This window comes from Amblyraja radiata, chromosome 28, assembly GCF_010909765.2.
Source record: "Amblyraja radiata isolate CabotCenter1 chromosome 28, sAmbRad1.1.pri, whole genome shotgun sequence".
Lineage (NCBI taxonomy): Eukaryota > Metazoa > Chordata > Chondrichthyes > Rajiformes > Rajidae > Amblyraja > Amblyraja radiata.
In genome coordinates this window covers 21,544,388-21,562,926 of record NC_045983.1, presented here as the reverse complement: position 1 = coordinate 21,562,926, position 18,539 = coordinate 21,544,388, and the positions used below count along the sequence as shown (strand labels likewise).

The 18,539-nt window shown below is 41.9% G+C and overlaps 1 protein-coding gene and 1 long non-coding RNA gene across 2 annotated transcripts in view; one reads left to right on the top strand and one right to left on the bottom strand.

The window, feature by feature from the left end:
• The window catches only part of tmem132e (transmembrane protein 132E), a 185,712-nt gene that overhangs the window by 132,951 nt on the left and 34,222 nt on the right, over positions 1-18,539 (top strand). The window contains exon 5 of the mRNA XM_033046046.1: positions 8,705-8,848. Within this exon, the coding sequence (XP_032901937.1) occupies positions 8,705-8,848 (144 nt within the window). The remainder of the gene's footprint in view (positions 1-8,704; positions 8,849-18,539) is intronic.
• LOC116988971 lies at positions 5,430-18,457 on the bottom strand. Its single transcript, XR_004416095.1, has 3 exons — positions 18,351-18,457; positions 17,572-17,576; positions 5,430-5,440 (listed from the first exon to the last, which is right to left on the bottom strand). It is a non-coding gene; the product is annotated as an uncharacterized LOC116988971 (long non-coding RNA).

The window sequence follows — 18,539 nt, the reverse complement described above, 5'->3', positions numbered from 1 at the left end:
TTGATTTCTTCATGAAATTATCAACCAAACCAAATGTATCATGGTCTGTAATACAGTTTTTACGGACCCCTGCGTAACGGATTTCGGTTATAGCGGACGGATCCCAGACCCATCTCGTTACCAACTGCCTAGAGTGCTGGCTTCCGAGGGCTCCCACTGATGGTGAGAAGCTCGTTGGTGCAGGTCAGTGACATCAGCCCCCAGTTTTAAGGTGAACCGACACAAAGTGCTGGAGTAAATCTGCAGACTAAATCAGTCTGAAGAAGGGTGCCAATGTCACCTGTCCATGCTGTCACCTGTCCATGTTCAGCGATGCTCTCTGACCTGCTGGAGTTACTCCAGTACTTTGTGTCCTTTTGTGCATTAACCATCATCTGCAGTTCTTTGTTTCAACTACATTCAATGATAATACCTTACTCGGTTATAACAGACAATCGGCAATGACAGACATCATTCCCCCCCCTCACATGTTCCGTTATAACAAGAGTTTACTGTAATTGAATTGGATGGTAAGGCTTGAGAAGCAAGTGACATTCAAGACAACTCTACAACGTAGATGATATGTTTTTAGTTTACTTTGTCATTTTTTACACTCCTCCACCCCCCATCTCCCTCCTCCACCCCACCTCTCCCTCCTCCACACTCCCCCGTCTCCCTCTACCACCCCACTCCCCACCCCATCTCCCGCCTCCCCATTTCCCTCATCCTCCTCCCCGCACTCTCATTCCCTGCTTCAGCACCTACCCAGGTCGAAGAGCAGCACCAGGGCCTGAATTTCGTACTCGGCCCGGCCCTGGCTGTAGGCAGCCAGCAGGCAGCCGAAGCATTAGCGGACCTGGGCCTCGACGGTGCCGAGCTCGATGTGCCGGGGGCGGGGTGAGGGTGGACGGGTGGCTGAGCAAGAGCCGCCCACAGAGCAGGAAGCGGAGGCTGTGCTCCAGGTTGGGGGCGGCCGGGCGGCCCGCAAGGCGCTGGGACACCATGTCTTGGCGGACGCTACACAGCCGGTCCATCACAAAGTCGTGGACGAGGGGCCAGGGCTCGGGCATAACTCCAGACCCTGGCTCGGCGCGGGCCTGGGCTCCAACTCCAGGCTCGGCTCCGGCCCCGGCCCCAAGCTCGGCCGCAGCCTTGACCCAGGCCCCGACTTCATCTCCGGGCTCGTCCCTGACCCCAGACCCAGGCACGTCCTTAGGTGCAGGAGTAGGCCATTCGGCCCTTCGAGCCAGCACCGCCATTCAATGTGACCATGGCTGATCATCCCCGTTCCTGCCTTCTCCCCCTATCCCCTGTCTCCACAATCTTTAAGAGCCCTATCTAGCTCTCTCTTAAAAGTATCCAGAGAACCGGCCTCCACCGCCCTCTGAGGCAGAGAATTCCACAGACTCGCAACTCTCTGTGAGAAAAAGTGTTTCCTCGTCTCCGTTCTAAATGGCTTGCCCCTTATTCTTAAACTGTGGCCCCTGATTCTGGATTCCCCCAACATCGGGAACATGTTTCCTGCTTCTAGCGCGTCCAAACCCTTAATCTATATTACTAAAAGTCTGTTCTTGACCACTTCCTGTTCTATATATTGATTTTAGTAAAAACGATGCCACTTACGGCTGTGATTTTTGGCCATCTTACTGAGAGTCTCCCTCCGCTGTGCAGGACAAGAGGATTTTTCCCATCGATTAAAAATATAACAGTTATTAGTGTTTAAAAAATGTTGAGATTCTCTCTCCTGAAGGCCACGCCCCTTCCAGAGGGACTATAAAACCCGGAAGTGTTGAGTGCCTCAGTCAGTCTCTGCAAGATGGGGGAAGCGAGAGGGTCACGTCTCTCAGTCTGAGCTGTGAATAACACTGAACACATGTCTACTAAACTGTGAGTGTGGTTTTACTGACATTGAGTGCCCTTAATGTGGTTTGAAAATGAAAATGTGGTTGGTTTGAAATAAAGCACTGCAAATGGTGGTTGGTTTAAATAAAGTTTGAAATTGGTGGCCTTGCACCCTGCTTGAAGTGGTATGAAACTGCACTTGAATTTGGTGTCCTTGCACCCTGCTTAAAGTGGTCGGAAACTGCACTTGAATTTGGTGGCCTTGCACCATGCTTGAAATGGTATGAAGATGCACTTGAATTTGGTTGTCTTGCACCCTGCTTGAAATGGTATGAAACTGCACTTGAATTTGATTGTCTTGCACCCTGCTTGAAATGGCATGAAACAGCACTTGAATTTGGTGGCCTTGCACCCTGCTTGAAGTGGCATGAAACTGCACTTGCATTTGGTGGCCTTGCACCCTGCTTTTAGTGGTATGAAACTGCACTTGAGTTTGGTGGACTTGCACCCTGCCTGAAGTGGTATGAAACTGCACTTGAGTTTGGTGGCCTTGCACCCTGCTTGAAGTGGCATGACACTGCACTTAAGTTTGGTGGCCCTGCACCCTGCTTGAAGTGGCATGAAACTGCACTTGAGTTTGGTGGCTCTGCACCCTGCTTGAAGTGGTAGGAAACTGCACTTGAGTTTGGTGGACTTGGACCCTGCTTGAAGTGGTATGAAACTGCACTTGAGTTTGGTGGACTTGCACCCTGCCTGTAGTTGTATGAAACTGCACTCGAATTTGGTGGCCTTGCACCCTGCTTGAAATGGAATTTAATAATAATAATAATATCTTTTATTGTTTATTTATTTCAAGGACTAGCCGTGAGTCAACTGGCGGGCCAGACCACCAGCCGTGAGTGAGCTGCTAGCACATCTGGCTTGAGTACTGAGCTGCCACCCCAAGAATCCATTTGACCCACAATGTCCATACTAGCCCTCTGGAAACCAGTCCCACCAGCCCACAACACCCGTACTAGCGCTCCAGAAAGCCCACCCCCCCCCCCCGCTCTGGCCACCAATATTGGAATTGGTGGAGAGGTGGAATATTGTGTTGGTGGACCAGCCCTCCCGTGTGAACATGGGACCCAACGGGTCCCACTTAGTCTAGTATTACTTATATGTTTCAATAAGGCCACCTCTCATCTTTCTAAACTCCAGAGTATACAAGCCCAGCTGCTCTATTCTCTCAGCATATGACAGTCCCGCCATCCTGGGAATTAACCTTGTAAACCTACTCTGCACTCCCTCAATAGCAAGCATGTTCTTCCTCAAATTAGGGGACCAAAACTGCACACAATACTCCAGGTGTGGTCTCACTGGGGCCCCAAACAACTGCAGAAGGACCTCTTTGCTCCTACACGCAACTCCTCTTGTTATAAAGGCCAACATGCCATTCGCTTTATTCACTGCCTGCTGTATCTGCATGCTTATTTCATTGACTGATGAACGACCTCCAGACCCCGTTGTACTTCCCCTTTTCCCAACTTGACACCATTTAGATAATATTGTTTCCTCCTATTTTGCTACCAAAATGGATAACCTCACATTTATCCACATTAAATTGCATCTTCCCACTCACTCAACCTGTCCAAGTCACCCTGCATTTCCTCGTGTTCACACACGTCAGAGTCCTCCTCACGTCGTGCTCGGACACCGAGAATGTGTGCACATTCCCAGCGGTGGAACTCCCTCCAGCCTTGCTAGCCAGCGCGCTGACGGTGTAGTTGTTAGCCGGCGAGCTAGGAGTGTTGTTACCCGCCTCAAATCGTGCGTAAAAAGAGTTAAGGTCATCAGCTAAGGAGGTGCCGGCACTCCCGGTTGAGGGGGGGCTGCTCTTGTAGTTAGTTATAGTCCGTAACCCCTGCCAAAGGCGTCTGATGTCCCGCTGCTCCATCCTGTCCCTGTACTTCCTTTTTGCATCCTTCACCGCACTTCCCAGTCTGTAGGACTCTGCCTTGTAGTCATCCACATTGCTGGATGCCAGGCCGGAGTAGTAAGCAGCGGTGCGAGCATTCAAAACAACGCAAATGGACCTGTCCACCCAGGGTTTTTGGTTAAGAAAGATGGTTTGGAACACTCTGGATAAGAATACTTTGAATACCCAACTGTACCAAAGTAACAATGTTCTCCAAAAAGGAGACGGGTCCAAGACATGATTATTATTGTGAGATTGTAGTATTTTCTTTCGTACATCGCGTGTACTGATATAAACAAATAAAAATGCAATGTGTCTGTTAGTAAACTAGCTATTCATGGTATACACACCTATGAAATCTAAACCAAAAGATTTGGAAAATAAATGATTACATACAGTCTACTTTTGCTGTTTAGTTCAGTCCAAGTTTGAATTGATATAAACCCGGGAGCGAGGAATACAACACATCGCATTGATTACCGTAGGAATGTTCATTTCAGTTACAGCGAGCGCGGTGGTTGGATCGATTTTAATCAACAGGTTCCCGGCAATGCAGTGAGGAATGATTTCGCTGTACAGAGAGGGAATACGTCTCACCGTGACCCCTAAATGTACCACGGGTCGTGCTTCATTCTCCGAGATGGATTGGGAGACAGCCGAGGTCAGACGGTGATTGAGGCCGCTAAGACTTAATGAACAGTGTACTTACTCATCCAGATCAAGCCCAGCGATCCTGGACACTGGTTCATGCAAAGTACCTTAAACAAAGTTACTTTCCTCTGGTAGACGCACAATGCTGGAGTAACTCAGCGGGACAGGCAGCATCTCTGGAGAAAAGGAATAGGTGATGTTTGGGGTCGAGTCCCCTCTTCAGACTGAGAGACATAGATATCTTTAGTTTTTCTCTCCCCTCACTCTCAAACTGAAGAAGGGTCTGGACCCAAAACGTCGCCTATCCATTTTCTCCAGAGATGCTGCTTGCCCTGCTGAGTTACTCCAGAAAGTATGTCTACCAGAGGAATGTAACTGGCAGTCCGTGGGGTTCAGTAAACTGGGGAATACTCAGGATCTGCCCTCACCCATTAATTAGGCGAGTTCAGGAGCCGGTGTAACCCGGGACCTCTGCGACTGTCTCACTCACCTTTCACCTCCAGTCGGACTCTTGCCTGAGTTTCACCTTCTGAACTTGTTCCAAAAGTCACCTCGTATTCACCAGCATCCTCTCCCCATAGATCACGGAATAAAAGACTGAAATTCCCGCGGTGAAGAGTAACCCGTCTCGTGTAATCGTGCAATGTTCCTGTTCAAATCTCGGCGCTACCACAGCTCCCCATAGAGTAATATACAGCTACCTATTATTGAGCACGAGGGCACTGTTACTTGTTCTAATTAGCTTAATTAATTAGTGTGCAACTTTTTGCACTGACGAGTTATAAATTCCTTCTCAATGATATTTCATCTAAATCTGTGCCAAATTTCAAGTAGATACCAGACATGGGTCACATATTTTCTAGACATATTTTCGATGTTCGGCCCAATGCCTACCACAGGAACAGGCCCTTTGGCACGCAATGTTTCTGAAAAACTTACCCTGCACATCTCCTTTAAACTTAAACTTTGCAACACCTCACACTTGCTCAGATTAAACTCCATCTGCCATTTCTCTGCCCATTTTGATATTCAATTGTATACTTTCACAGCCTTCCTCATAGTTCACAACAGCAATCTTGGTGTCATCTGCAAACCGACCTGTCTACATTTATGTCAAAGTAATTTATATATATCACAAAAATACAGGTCCCAGCACAGATCACTGGGGAACTCCACTGGTCACGAATATCCAGCCTGAATAATGCCCTTCCACCACAACAATAGCTTCCTTACCACTGACATGATGGTCTCCACTCTTATTATTAAATAAAGGAACAACACTGGTTCTCTGCAGTCTTCCTTCCCTTAGTCTACAAAAGAATCAAAGACCTCCTGCGATCTTCCTTCTTGCCCCTCTTAATAACCTGGGATAGATCCCATCAGGTGCTGAGGATGTATTCATTGTCGTGCTCTTCAAGAGCCTCAATACCAGCTGCTACTTGTTTTCAAACTGCCCTTGCATGTTAGAGTTCTCCACACTGATCTCCGTGTCCTCCTCCTTGGTGAATACAAATGCACAGTTCTTGTTTAGTACTTTGCCTACATTTCCTGACTTCAAGCATAAATTCCCTTCTTTATCGTTGAATGATCATACCTTCTCCCACTTGTTTTGAATGTTAATATAAAAAGCCTTGCTATTTTCTTTATCTGACTTGCCAAAGCAATTTTGTAGCCCCTTTTGGTCCTTCTGATTGCCCCCCTGCCCACTTCCTCAAAGGCACTGTTTGATTTCATCGTCTTAAACCTTACCTACACTTCCCTTTTCTTTTTGACCTAATTTACACCTTGTTTGGTCATCCAAGGTTCTCCTACCTTGCTATCCTTACTATTGAGCTGAAATTTCTTAGAACAAAGTCCTAAGCTCGCCCTTCTTCAGCTATTCCACCAACAATCTCTTCATCCTATGTTGGAAATGGGGAGAACAACTGTTTGCAAAAGTTCATACTAAGACCTGAATAAATTCAGACTTGATATGATGTGACTAGTTATCTTTGTGCCGCACAAAAGCCAGATAATGATCATCCCCAATGAGGGAGAGTTCAGTACCTAATGTTACTTTGTTATTTTATGATATGTGACTGATCATGGAATTATCATTAATTCCCCAGCACCAGCTACCTGAGGAGATTCTTAAACAGATCAACCACAAATATTGTAATTTCAAGCACATTTGGTGCACTGCAACAAATAACTCATCTCCAATATTCCCAAAAACCTTCCACCAGCTGAGCCACAGTAACGTTCGTATACTTTTCACTTGCTTGAATGAGTGCAATTCCTTAATACTATAGAAGCACAAAATTAGCCTTCTTGATTGGTAACTTCCACGACCTTAAACATCCGCTGACTCGAACAGTGCATATTAGTAACAAAATGCGATGCAGCAACTAGTCAATACCTTTTTTAGATCAATGGAAACATTCTACCATTCCTTCATTGTGTTGAAATACTAAATCAGAATTATCGAAGTATATTCAAATAGAAACAAGCAGTTCACGGAAAACTATTCGTTATCATCATCATTATCTTCTGAAAAATCATTTAGGCATGGGCAATATGTACTGGTTTTACCAGTGGAGCAGCTAGGGTGGCACAGTGGCACAGCTGCTGAATCACAGCACTAGAGACCCGGGTTTGATTCTGACCTCAAGTGTTGTCTGTATGAAGTTTGCACGTTCCCCCTGTAACCGCATGTTTTTTTCTCTGGGTGCTCCGGTTTCCTCCCACATCTCAAAGCGTGCAGGTTTTTAGGTTAATTGGCTTCTTCAAAAAATCGTCCTTAAAGTACAGGAAGTGATTGAGAAAGTGGGCAACCTAGAACTTGCGTGTGAAAGTTTCATCAATGGTTGGTGTGGACTCAGCGGGCTGATGGGCCTGTTTCCATGCTGTATCACTAAAACTAAATCATAAACCTCATGAATGGATATTTCAATGATCATGTGTTCATAACCACCATTTATTTACTAAATATGGAATGAAACACAACAAGTAATCAAAGCACTTAAACATTAAGTTTTTAGCAAAGTATTTCCAATGCACCACGACAACATGCAGTTGAAAATTTAAGTTGAGAGTAACTCGGTTTTCAGATAGTTATAAGAATGAGGTTGTGTGGACCTTTAATTGAGTATTCGACGTCATTTGTTATTGAAAGGTTTCATTCTGGAAGTACATTTGCATTTTAATAATTTGAAATGAAAAATATATTATATTACAGATGCAAAATACACTTTATTCAAAGACATTTCCATTTATTTCACATTAAAGATTAGGCTGTAGTGGACAAACTACACTGAGCTTTTAATGTCAATACTAATAGCAGCAGCATTCAACAAAAGCAGAGATCAAAAGCTATTCTGAATCCTTTGAGCTACATATTACATAAATGGACTTGGAATATAAACTGCATATTGAGTTATTTAATGTTCACATGGAAATCATTTTATCCTTTGATTGAAAACTTGTAAACAGCAAGGTCACCATCAGATTATCATGTATGCAGTGGATTGCTCCACATCCATATATTATCAGATTGTACTGTAGAATTTGAGGCACAAACTGAAGCTGCTGCAGGTAGAGACACGAGAGTAGTGGGATTACCAAGTTAGTAAGTTTCCAAGGTTGTTATCAGCTATCCCACTTGAAGCCGAGGCTTCTTAAATTCCTCTTTTTTACTCCGGATATTAGGAGGTAAATGGGGTGGGGGGGGAGGATTTTTAGAGCAAGCCGGTTACCTGGCAGAAAGTGGAATAATACCCTGATCATTCACCTTGTAATTCCTGTCAGGAATCAAGGTGACAGACGCTGAGAAGTGCTATAATTAGAGCAACGCTTCCTCAGAATTCTGAATGATTAAGCCATTGAACGATGCTTGAGTTGCCTAATTGTACTGCAGGTACATTCTCACCAGCTACTCAAGATTCATTATATTGTGCTGCATTCTTCATAGTTTTGTTCTGTAAAGAAAACAAACTATAGGGATGTAAAAGGAGACTGTCGGAGCAGGAAGATCAAAAGGTATTTGAAAATACTATCAAGGTGCCTATGTTAAAGTTAATATATATTTTTTGATATTGAATCCCATGCTGAGTTTGAGTGCTTTCATTAGAAATTGGATGTTATCTAATAATTTTCTTTAGCAATTCAACACATAATGTAATCTAAGTTACTTGTGTAAGAAACTCATTTTTTAAATAGATTAATTATTTGCCAAAGGACTACAAAAACAATGAAATGTCTAAACACTGACAATATGTATTTTTTCTTCTTCACCAGAATACTGAGATCATCAATACCGCAATACTTACAGGAAGGACTGTGGCTATTCCTCTAAAGGTCATTGCAGTGGAAGTGAATGGAATCATCACAGATGTGTCATCCTTTGTTGAGTGCAGGTCCACTAATGAAGATATTATTAAGGTAACTTCACTCAAAATGGTGGAATAACAATGTAGTTTGCATAAATTGTTCACAAATATTGGCAGCTGAATTAATTTATTCTGTCCACTCAGTAGCAGATTGATTACAGTCAGGAAAATTGATGTAGTATTGGTATTTCCATTATACATTAAGCAGCTGTCATCGTAAACATGAAGTCCAGTGTGATCAAAATGGAGCAACATGACTGATGTGGTGTAAAGATATCTTGAACAGATATTTATACACTGAATATAATTTATATCAGTGAGAAACATCTCTAGATTATAATTATGTTGTAACTATAATGTAAATATTGCCTATTTTTTAAATTGTGCATAAGATATTATAAATAAAATGGTATTTGTGTAAACAGGAATACCCTTCTTACCAGCCAAATCCTAAAAATATTCTGAGAAGCTGACAGGATATTTACCTATCTTTCTTTTGTGAGGGCATTTAGATTATGTTGGAGGAAACTGTGTGTTGACCTGGTAGCACACAAAGACAATGGTTACAGGTGGATTTCACATTTTTGAAATAATGACCAATGACCAACGTCTTTGTAGCCTTTTATCCTTGTTTTATTCGCCCAGAGTTATCTTTAACCTTCTGTTTCCTAATATTTAGGAAACCATTCTCCCATTTGTCTAACAAATGGGTACAATAGGTGTAGGCCAGCTTAAACAATGTAGGTAAATCTTAAATGGCGCTCCTGATATTGGCTTCCTGCTGAAGCATCCAGGCAATGGCTGAATGCCACAGTCATTATGATTAGTTGGCTTCACTAAGCTTCTATGTTCTTTTTGAGGACTGCCAAATTTAGCATGTCGAACTGTGTTTTCATTTCACTCCCAATGACAAATCAAGGCTAATAACAGTGCTACACAAAGTAAATGAATAGATCTGTGTCCTAGAGGCTTCCTTTATAGTCTTGGGTGGGAAACTGCCTCAGTGAAATACTGAATAATTAATTGTATATAGTTTTGTTCACTATTAGATTATGTAAATTATTCTGTATTACCTGAGGTATGATATGCAAGAATAATCATATTCATTACAGAATCTCAGCTATGTTTTGTAAATTATTTGCACCAACTTCATTGAACAAGGTAATTAATAACTAGTTATAAAGGAAATTGCGTAGCACATTGGATAGAATTAATATGAATAAATCTTTCCATAGTACAGCTTTAACAAACCAAGCTGAATGTTTTTATCTTCCATATTTTAGGCTAGAGCATTTGAAGAATGTAGCCAATTGACAGAATGTATAGAACTTTGCTCTGTTATTTCAACCCTCTTAAGGATACAATTTATTCCACATTCTTCATATAGGCTTGTAGACTAAAACATAACCAAAGTTTAAAAGATCCACTTCAAAGCATCACCCATTTATTTTTAGATGTAGCATCCCCCTCCTCCGAAGGTGGTGTAAAATTGTTTGATCTTGTATTCCTTCTCAAGATGTAAATGTTTCCATCACACTAATTGAAGAATAAGTTCTCCCCATACTTCTGAGTAATATATATCCTCTAATCATTATTGTTTGTAAACTAGTTATCTCATGTTGATTATTATATCAGTTATTTTTGGACATCAATAAATGTGCTTATTTCTGACCTTATGATGGAAAATAGGTTATTTAGAAAACAGATGAACGACTGGATCTGAGACACTGCGCTGAGGAACTGATGTAGCAATATCCTGAGCTGGAAAATGATTGATCTACCACAACCACAACTATCTATTTTTGTGTGAGGTCTGACTGACTCTACAGTGCATTCAGAAAGTATTCAAACCCCATCACTTTTTCCACATTCTAAAATGGATTAAATTCTTTTTTTAATCATCAATCTACACACAATATCACATAATAAAAAAGCAAAAACAGGTGTTTAGAAATTTTTGCAAAGTAATTAAAAAGAAATAACTGAAATATCACATTTACATAAGTATTCAGACCCTTTACTCAGTACTTTGTTGAGGCACCTTTGACACCTTTGCCTCAAATCTGGGGAATTTTAGATTTTTTTTGTGGTAGAAGTCCATGTTAACTGCACAAATTAGCTGCTATTTCCTAAATCTTTAGTCAGCAAAGGTGATGTAGGAAACGACAGCCATTTTGTGTAAAGTTCAAAAGTGCATAATTAGCTGTAAAGTACCGTGAGATATTGAGTAATAAAAGAAGATAGAATATAAATGTTTTCGTAGGTGGTACAGGCAGTAACCAGGAGGGAGTAAATTTCAACATGGAGGTTTCAACTGCCCGGATCATATCAACTTCCTGAGTGGTATTGGAGTTGAACTCGTTGCAACAAATGGAAAATATTCCATCCTGACTTCTGCCCTGTAGATGGTGTAAAGGAATCAGGATGTGAGCATTGCCTTGGTCCTGACTACAATTTTGGCTTCTGTTTATTTGTAACTGGTCTGATTGTTTCCTCTCTGTCAACAGTGAAGCTAACACTCTTGAGTACAGAACTTGCTACAAGTTACGACACTGAAAGTCGAGAGGAGGTCATGGATATTTTCTTGTAGGAGATGTTCATTGCCTTGCACTTATGCGCAGTGAATATTCATGTATCAGTCATTGCAGGCATGTTATTCAGATCGCACTGCATACAGGCATAGCTTTTTTGAACTGGGCATATCCTGTCAATTTTCCGTACTGTACTGTAGATGCTGGACATGCATCTGTAGATAAACTGTGTGGATTCAGTCTGAAGATGGGTCTCGACCCGAAACGTCGCCTATTCCTTCTCTCCAGAGATGCTGCCTCACCCGCTGAGTTACTCCAGCATTTTGTGTCTACCATCTGTAGATGAACCTTGCTAGTGGCTTGCCTTCAGTACTATAGCCAGGGCATTGTTGCCATCCATAATCTATACCAAATCTTGTGTTCGAAGATGTTTTTTGATATATGGATTAATTGGAATTGATTGTATATTGATTATTGTGATAGTGGAGACCTCAGGAGATGCTCAAGATTATAACATTTGAGCTTTTGTTTTTTGGCACTTGAGCTCTGCTATCATTCAGGATAAAGATTCTTATCTCCTCCAGCCAGTTGTCTAATTGTCCACTACTGTTCATGATCATACGCTGAACTAAAGAGCTCTGACTTGATCCATTTGTTTATCTCTTGGTATTCTATATACACACACATTCTAATCAGTATTCTATAGCGGGGACTCGCAGTAGTCCAGCCAAAAACTAAGCGGACACAAGTTGTGTGCTCGAGACGTGTTTTATTCGGTATGATACAGCTCCCTACTCCTCAAATGGGCACGGGCGTTGCTCGACCTTGCCTATGGGTCAACCCCGTGACCTGCGCCTCCCACACCAAGACACCTAACTCTTTCCTCCAGAGCCGAGGGTTCGCCCTGCCCGTGTATAAATAAATAAATTCTATTTATTGATTAGAATGTATGTGTATGTAGTCCTGCACAGCTTCACCAAGTTGGCATCCTACTTTGCAGCTCTTTTGCAAACCTCATTGAATCAGGTTTGGTCTCCTATTTTAGTGTTGATGGGAGAGAAAGCTATGAAAACTATGGTGTTGCATATTGTGGTTGTATATAATACTAGTGCTGAAGATGCCTTATGGTTTAAATGTGTAGGAAGGAACTGCAGATAATGGTTTACATCAAAGAAAATACACAATATGCTGAAGTAACTCAGCAGGTCAGGCAGCATCTCTGGAGATGACGTTTCGGATCGAGACCAACCTTCAGACAGAGCCTGGGGAGAGGGGAAACTGGAGTTAGGAAAATGTTCAGAACAAATTAGAGTCGGCACCGATGGCCAAAGAAAGGTGAAGCCTACAATGGTCCATTGTTGACTGGAAAAGGTGATTTGTTGGCTGTGTTATATGTGACCATCGCGGACTTTATCACCAAGGTCTCGGGGTGAGGCTAGTCGGGAGCTCCAACGCCGCGGAAGGCTCGACCTGCCCTGACGAGAGGTTTGTTCGCCCGGCGCAGGGGAGCTGACAACCCCCTGATGCGGGAGTGGAGCGCCTTGATGCGGAGGGCCCGAACACCGGCTACAGGAGTCAAGATCGTCCCGTCAAAGGGGGCTCGAGGCCCACGACCGCGGAAGAGCAAGGGGAAGGACTTGAACTATATTTCGCCTTCCACCACAGTGACTCCTACACACTCCTCACTGTGGTGGAAGGCGAAATGTTCAATGTTAAAAGGTGCTTTGAATGTTTTGTCTCCAAGATGGCTGCCGGAAGGGAGAGTGAACGTTGGCGCGTTAAGCTGCAGCTGCTCTCTCTTTCAATTGTTGTTGATGTCCCTACTATTTTTTTTTGTTTTTGTTTTTGTTTTATTCTGCTTATATGTTTTGTAATCTGCTTATTAAATTTTGTAAGGCATCCTTGAGAGTCTTTGAAAGGCGCCCATAAGTATAATGTTAATAATAATAAGAAATATGCTCGTGATGATGCCGTAAGCAAGTTTTTTTACGGTACCTGTAGCTCATGCACATGACAATAAACAGGACTTGACTTGACTGCCTTGGCTGGATCTCTAAGGGAGTAACCAAAACCAGCATCAAAGAGAGACACAAAATGCTGGAGTAACTCAGCAGGAAAGGCAGCATCTCTGGAGAGAAGGAAGGAGAGAACACCAGCATCAATGTATATTGGAGAGGCAAGAGAAGATAACAATCTCAGAAACATGCAGCAGCTTAGGAGAAGAGGGAGATTTGTATTATCTGTACTTCCACTATTGCTACCCTATTGTTGTCTTAAAGAATCGTCGGTTTATAGAACACTACTGATTTGTTCAGGCTTCAAAGAGAGGGTAATGATGAAAAATGCTAGACGTTTTAGGATGGCTTGCAGACATACTGAATTATTACAGCTTCTGTCCCGCTGGTAACTGAAGTCATTATTTCTTTGAATCTCTGCTTGATAAGATCTTGCATATTTTGTATCCATCTAAGAATATAGTTTGCCGGAGACAATTTTCATTGCCCACACCAAGTGGCCCCCTGGCATTATGTATCAACGGCCTCACTGATCAGATGAATTAGATGCAATGAGGAGCAACATACAGTGCCCTCCATAATGTTTGGGACAAAGACCCATCATTTATTTATTTGCCTCTGTACTCCACAATTTGAGATTTGTAATAGAAAAAAATCACATGTGGTTAAAGTGCACATTGTCAGATTTTAATAAAGGCCATTTTTATAAATTTTGGTTTCACCATGTAGAAATTACAGTAGTGTTTATACATAGTCCCCCCCCATTTAAGGGAACCATGATGTTTGGGACTCAGAAATGTCACGTAAATGAAAGTAGTCATGTTTAGTATTTTGTTGCATATACTTTGCATGCAATCACTGCTGGAAGTCTGCGATTCATGGACATCACCAGTCGCTGGGTGATTTCCGTGGTGATGCTCTGCCAGGCCTGTTTGCAACCACCTTTCATTTATGCTTGTTTTGGGGGCTAGTCCTCTTCAGCATATAAAAGGCATGTTCAATTGGGTTCAGATCGGGTGATTGACTTGGCCACTCAAGAATTGACCATTGTTTAGCTTAAAAAAACTCCTTTGTTGCTTTAGCAGTATGTTTGCGATCATTGTCTTACTGTAACATGAACCACCGGCCAATGAGTTTTGAGGCATTTGTTTGAACTTGAGCAGATAGGATGTGTCTCTACACTTCAGAATTCATTAGGCTACTATCATCAATGAACATAAGTGAGCCAGTACCTTTAGCGGCCATACATGCCCAGGTCATAACACCCGCACCACTGTGTTTCACAGATAAGGCGGTATACTTTGGATCTTGGGCAGTTCCTTCTCTCCTCCATACATTGCTCTTGCCATCACTCTGATATAAGTCAATCTTCGTCTCATCTGTCCACAAGACCTTTCTCCAGAACTGTGTTGCTCCTATAAGTACTTCTTGGCAAACTGTAACCTGGCCATCCTTTTTTGCAGCTAACCAGTGGTTTGCATCTTGCAGTGTAGCCTCTGTATTTCTGTTCATGAAGTCTTCTGTGGACAGTGGTCATTGACAAATCCACACCTGACTGCTGAAGAGTGTTTCTGATCTGTCGGACAGGTGTTTGGGGATTTTCCTTTACTATAGAGAGTATTCTTCAATCATCAGCTGTGGAGGTCTTCCTTGGCCTGCCAGTCCCTTTACGATTAATAAGCTCACCAGTGCTCTTTTTCTTAATGATGTTCCAAACAGTTGATTTTAGTAAGCCTAAGGTTTGGCTGATGTCTCTATAACAGTTTTATTCGTGGTTCCCAGTCTTATAATGGCTTCTTTGACTCTCATTGGCAAAACGTTTGTCCTCATGTTGATAAACAGCAATAAAAGTTTTCAAAGGTGATGGAAAGACTGGAGGAAAGACTAGATGCTGAGAGCTCTCTTTATACCTGCATGAAGGAGGCAATTAAACACACCTGAGCAATTACCAACACCTGTGAAGCCATGTGTCCCAAACATTATGGTGCACAGAAAGTGGGGGACTATGAATAAGCACAGCTGTCATTTGTACATTGTGAAACCAAAATGTATAAAATTACCCTTTAATAAAATCTGATAATGTGCACTTTAACCATATGTGATTTTTTTTATATTACATATCTCAAATAGCGGAGTACAGAGGCAAATAAATAAATGATGGGTCTTTGTCCCAAACATTACGGAAGGTACTGTAGCTCCACCTGGCACAGCACTATTTCTGAAGACAATCTCATGCCCTGCAACTCCACCTCTGCTGTTAGACTCCCTCCCCATCCCTGATTATGCCCGAGGGCCTCTGACAGTGTTGTGTCCAGCTAAAAATAACTATTAATGCTTAATCAACATAAGTTAGTGTAGCATGATAGAAGAATTCGCAGGTGTAAAACCTGACAGGGACTGCGACGTGAATGCTCCTTCTTTGGTCCCCAAAGATGGAGCGTTCAAACCCACACAGCAGGTACAGGTTATCAACTCGTGTGCCTCAAACCCACATGAGTTGACGACCTGTACCTGCTGTGTTGTATTGCACCCCCTCCAATCAGAAGAGCAGTATCCCCAAAAATGGAATGCACCAAGCAGGAGGATGACTCTCGTCATCCACTCTTCCAACACGTCCAGGCACCAAAGAGGTTAAAATCCAGAAATAGCTTCCTACATGCAGTTCAACCCCTGAATGATAACCCCCGCACCTGTAGGATAGATGCTTGGGTGACACACCTACAATCAAAACCCCACACCCTGAGTAGTCCCTTCCATTGGGAGCGAAAGAGACATGGCCAGTCTGGCTCTGCCTCAATCGCCTCAGAACACGGTTCAGACGGTGCAAAGCCCCCATGCAGATTTGGGGGTACAACAACGATGAACCAACCGAATGTGACTGCGGGGAGGCAACCCAAACTATGTAGCACTTACTTACCTGCCCCCTTCACCCAGAGCCCTGCAAGCCAGAAGATCTCAAGGTCTTCAACCCATGTGCCAGAGCCTGCGTTGTGCAGTGGCTTGGAAAAGTATAACGATACGACAAGAGGAATCAACATAAGCTGACGAAGGCAGTTCAATTTTTAATAGTTATTTTATTCTCATTGCTTGTTTAAAATTCAACTCAAGATTTTTGAAATTAACCAGAGTGTATAATTTTGAGTGTATATCTCATCATTAAGTTCTAAAACATTCATTTTTATGAATTCGTAGCAATCTTAAATGAACTAGATTTCACTGTCAGTGGTGATTAAACAACTGTCACTGACATAGCAAGCTATGTGGCACAGATTTCTTCAACAATGCCAATGAATATTAGGTATCATTTCCCTGGGATCCCGCATAGCCAGTCACAGTAATGCTGTAAAGCTGAAGGGTTCACATAAACAACAAACAGAAAAATAAAAGTATAATATTTATTTGTTAATATTGTAAATATTTAACCGAGATTGATACATACACAAATTAATGCTGAAGTGAACATTTTACAATTAATATCTATTATTTTCAAGTATGCGAATAAGTTACAATCGACATGCACACACTTTTAAAGGCATATATGGTTGCTAAGTTATAATAATGGCTATAGACACAAAAAGCTGGAGTAACTCAGCGGGACAGGCAACATCTCTGGAGAGAAGAAATGGGTGACATTTCGGGTCCCGCTGAGTTACTCCAGATTTTTGTGTCTATCTTTGGTTTAAACCAGCATCTGCTGTTCCTTATTACACATAATTCTCACTTTAGTAACAGAAAGTAACATTTTCAGCAAATTTAATATTATATATGTGTGAAATTTGTTTGATAAAGGCTGAGAAGGCAATATAGCAGCAAACCTTGTCAGAAAATGCTGTCATTGACAGGAACTTGGGGATTTCCACATTAATTTATGCATCGCGTAAATCCCAAAGTCATTGTCATTTTCTTTCTACAATGAAGCCAAATCCTGATTAGTTCCCTTTCATTTACGGTGGCAGAATCTGGGCCATTAGAATTGATCTCATTTAAGCAATTCGAATAGACAGTTCAATTTCCTTTAATTGAATGTTTTAATCCATTTTCTGTTGTGATCAAGCCAATAATTAACAATAGGATTTATAGATTAAAGAAAACTTTCAAAATGCATAATGTAAGCACTTTAGATCATCTCATTCAGACGAATAATTTGCAAATATGCCAAGAAATTATGATTAATCATAAAAACATCACTACCTCATCAAATTCTCACTATTAATGCACAGAAAATTCACCATTTCTAACAAAAAAAATCACAGGATATCTGATCTGAGCAAGATCCCCTCCCACTCCCATCTTCCAAATGAAATGCAAGATTCTAGAGAAGACTCATTCTCACTACATTTGTCACTCCTGTCGACCAGTTCCAATCTTGGCAAGGGGTGGACAGAGGATAGCTATGTCAGGATTTACCCATGGTTACACCATTGTACCCAGGCTGGGAGAAAAGTATGATAATGGAAAAAACCTTGCAGATTCTAGAAATATGAAATAAAACAGAAAGTGCAGTAATGTGTATCTTTTTACAATACTGGCACACAATAATGTGACAAAGGGGGTCAAATTTCAAATTCCTTCAAGAAAGTTGACAAGCATTTTATTGGGTTCATGACTAACATAATATCAACAAAAAATATAAGAAAAGATAGCATATTGATGGCAAGTTTCCGAAAATGGCATCAGAATACACAAATACATTTTGTGTAACGGTTGCCGCGTGGTGTCCACCACTGACCTGGTTGGTACAGTAAGTGGACGTACTTCGTATTCCTTTTTATGTTTATGAATACCACATGGAACAATAAAATTGCAAACACCGTTTCCACTTCATTCACCTGATCATGTAGTAGAATACTGCATCCATCTGAGTGGACACCGCAACGCACGTTATACGATCATACATACAAACGTACGTTGCAGTGGACTTGCAAAGGTTTGGTGTCCCAGAAAACGAACGTTACATTATTAGAGAAAAACAAATTATATCCATAGATACACAAAAACGGTACATTACCTTATGGATTTGAGCTATATCGATGGCCGATGATTCGTCGGAAGGTTTGATTTGGGATGATTTTTTAGTAAGTTAAATGTCTCCGTAACAGTCGTTGTGGAGCTTCCAGAGGTGACACAAAGGAATGAAGTTAGTGACTTGATCCGTATGAATGGTAAACAAGATACAGTGTGTTGCCAAATTGAAGAT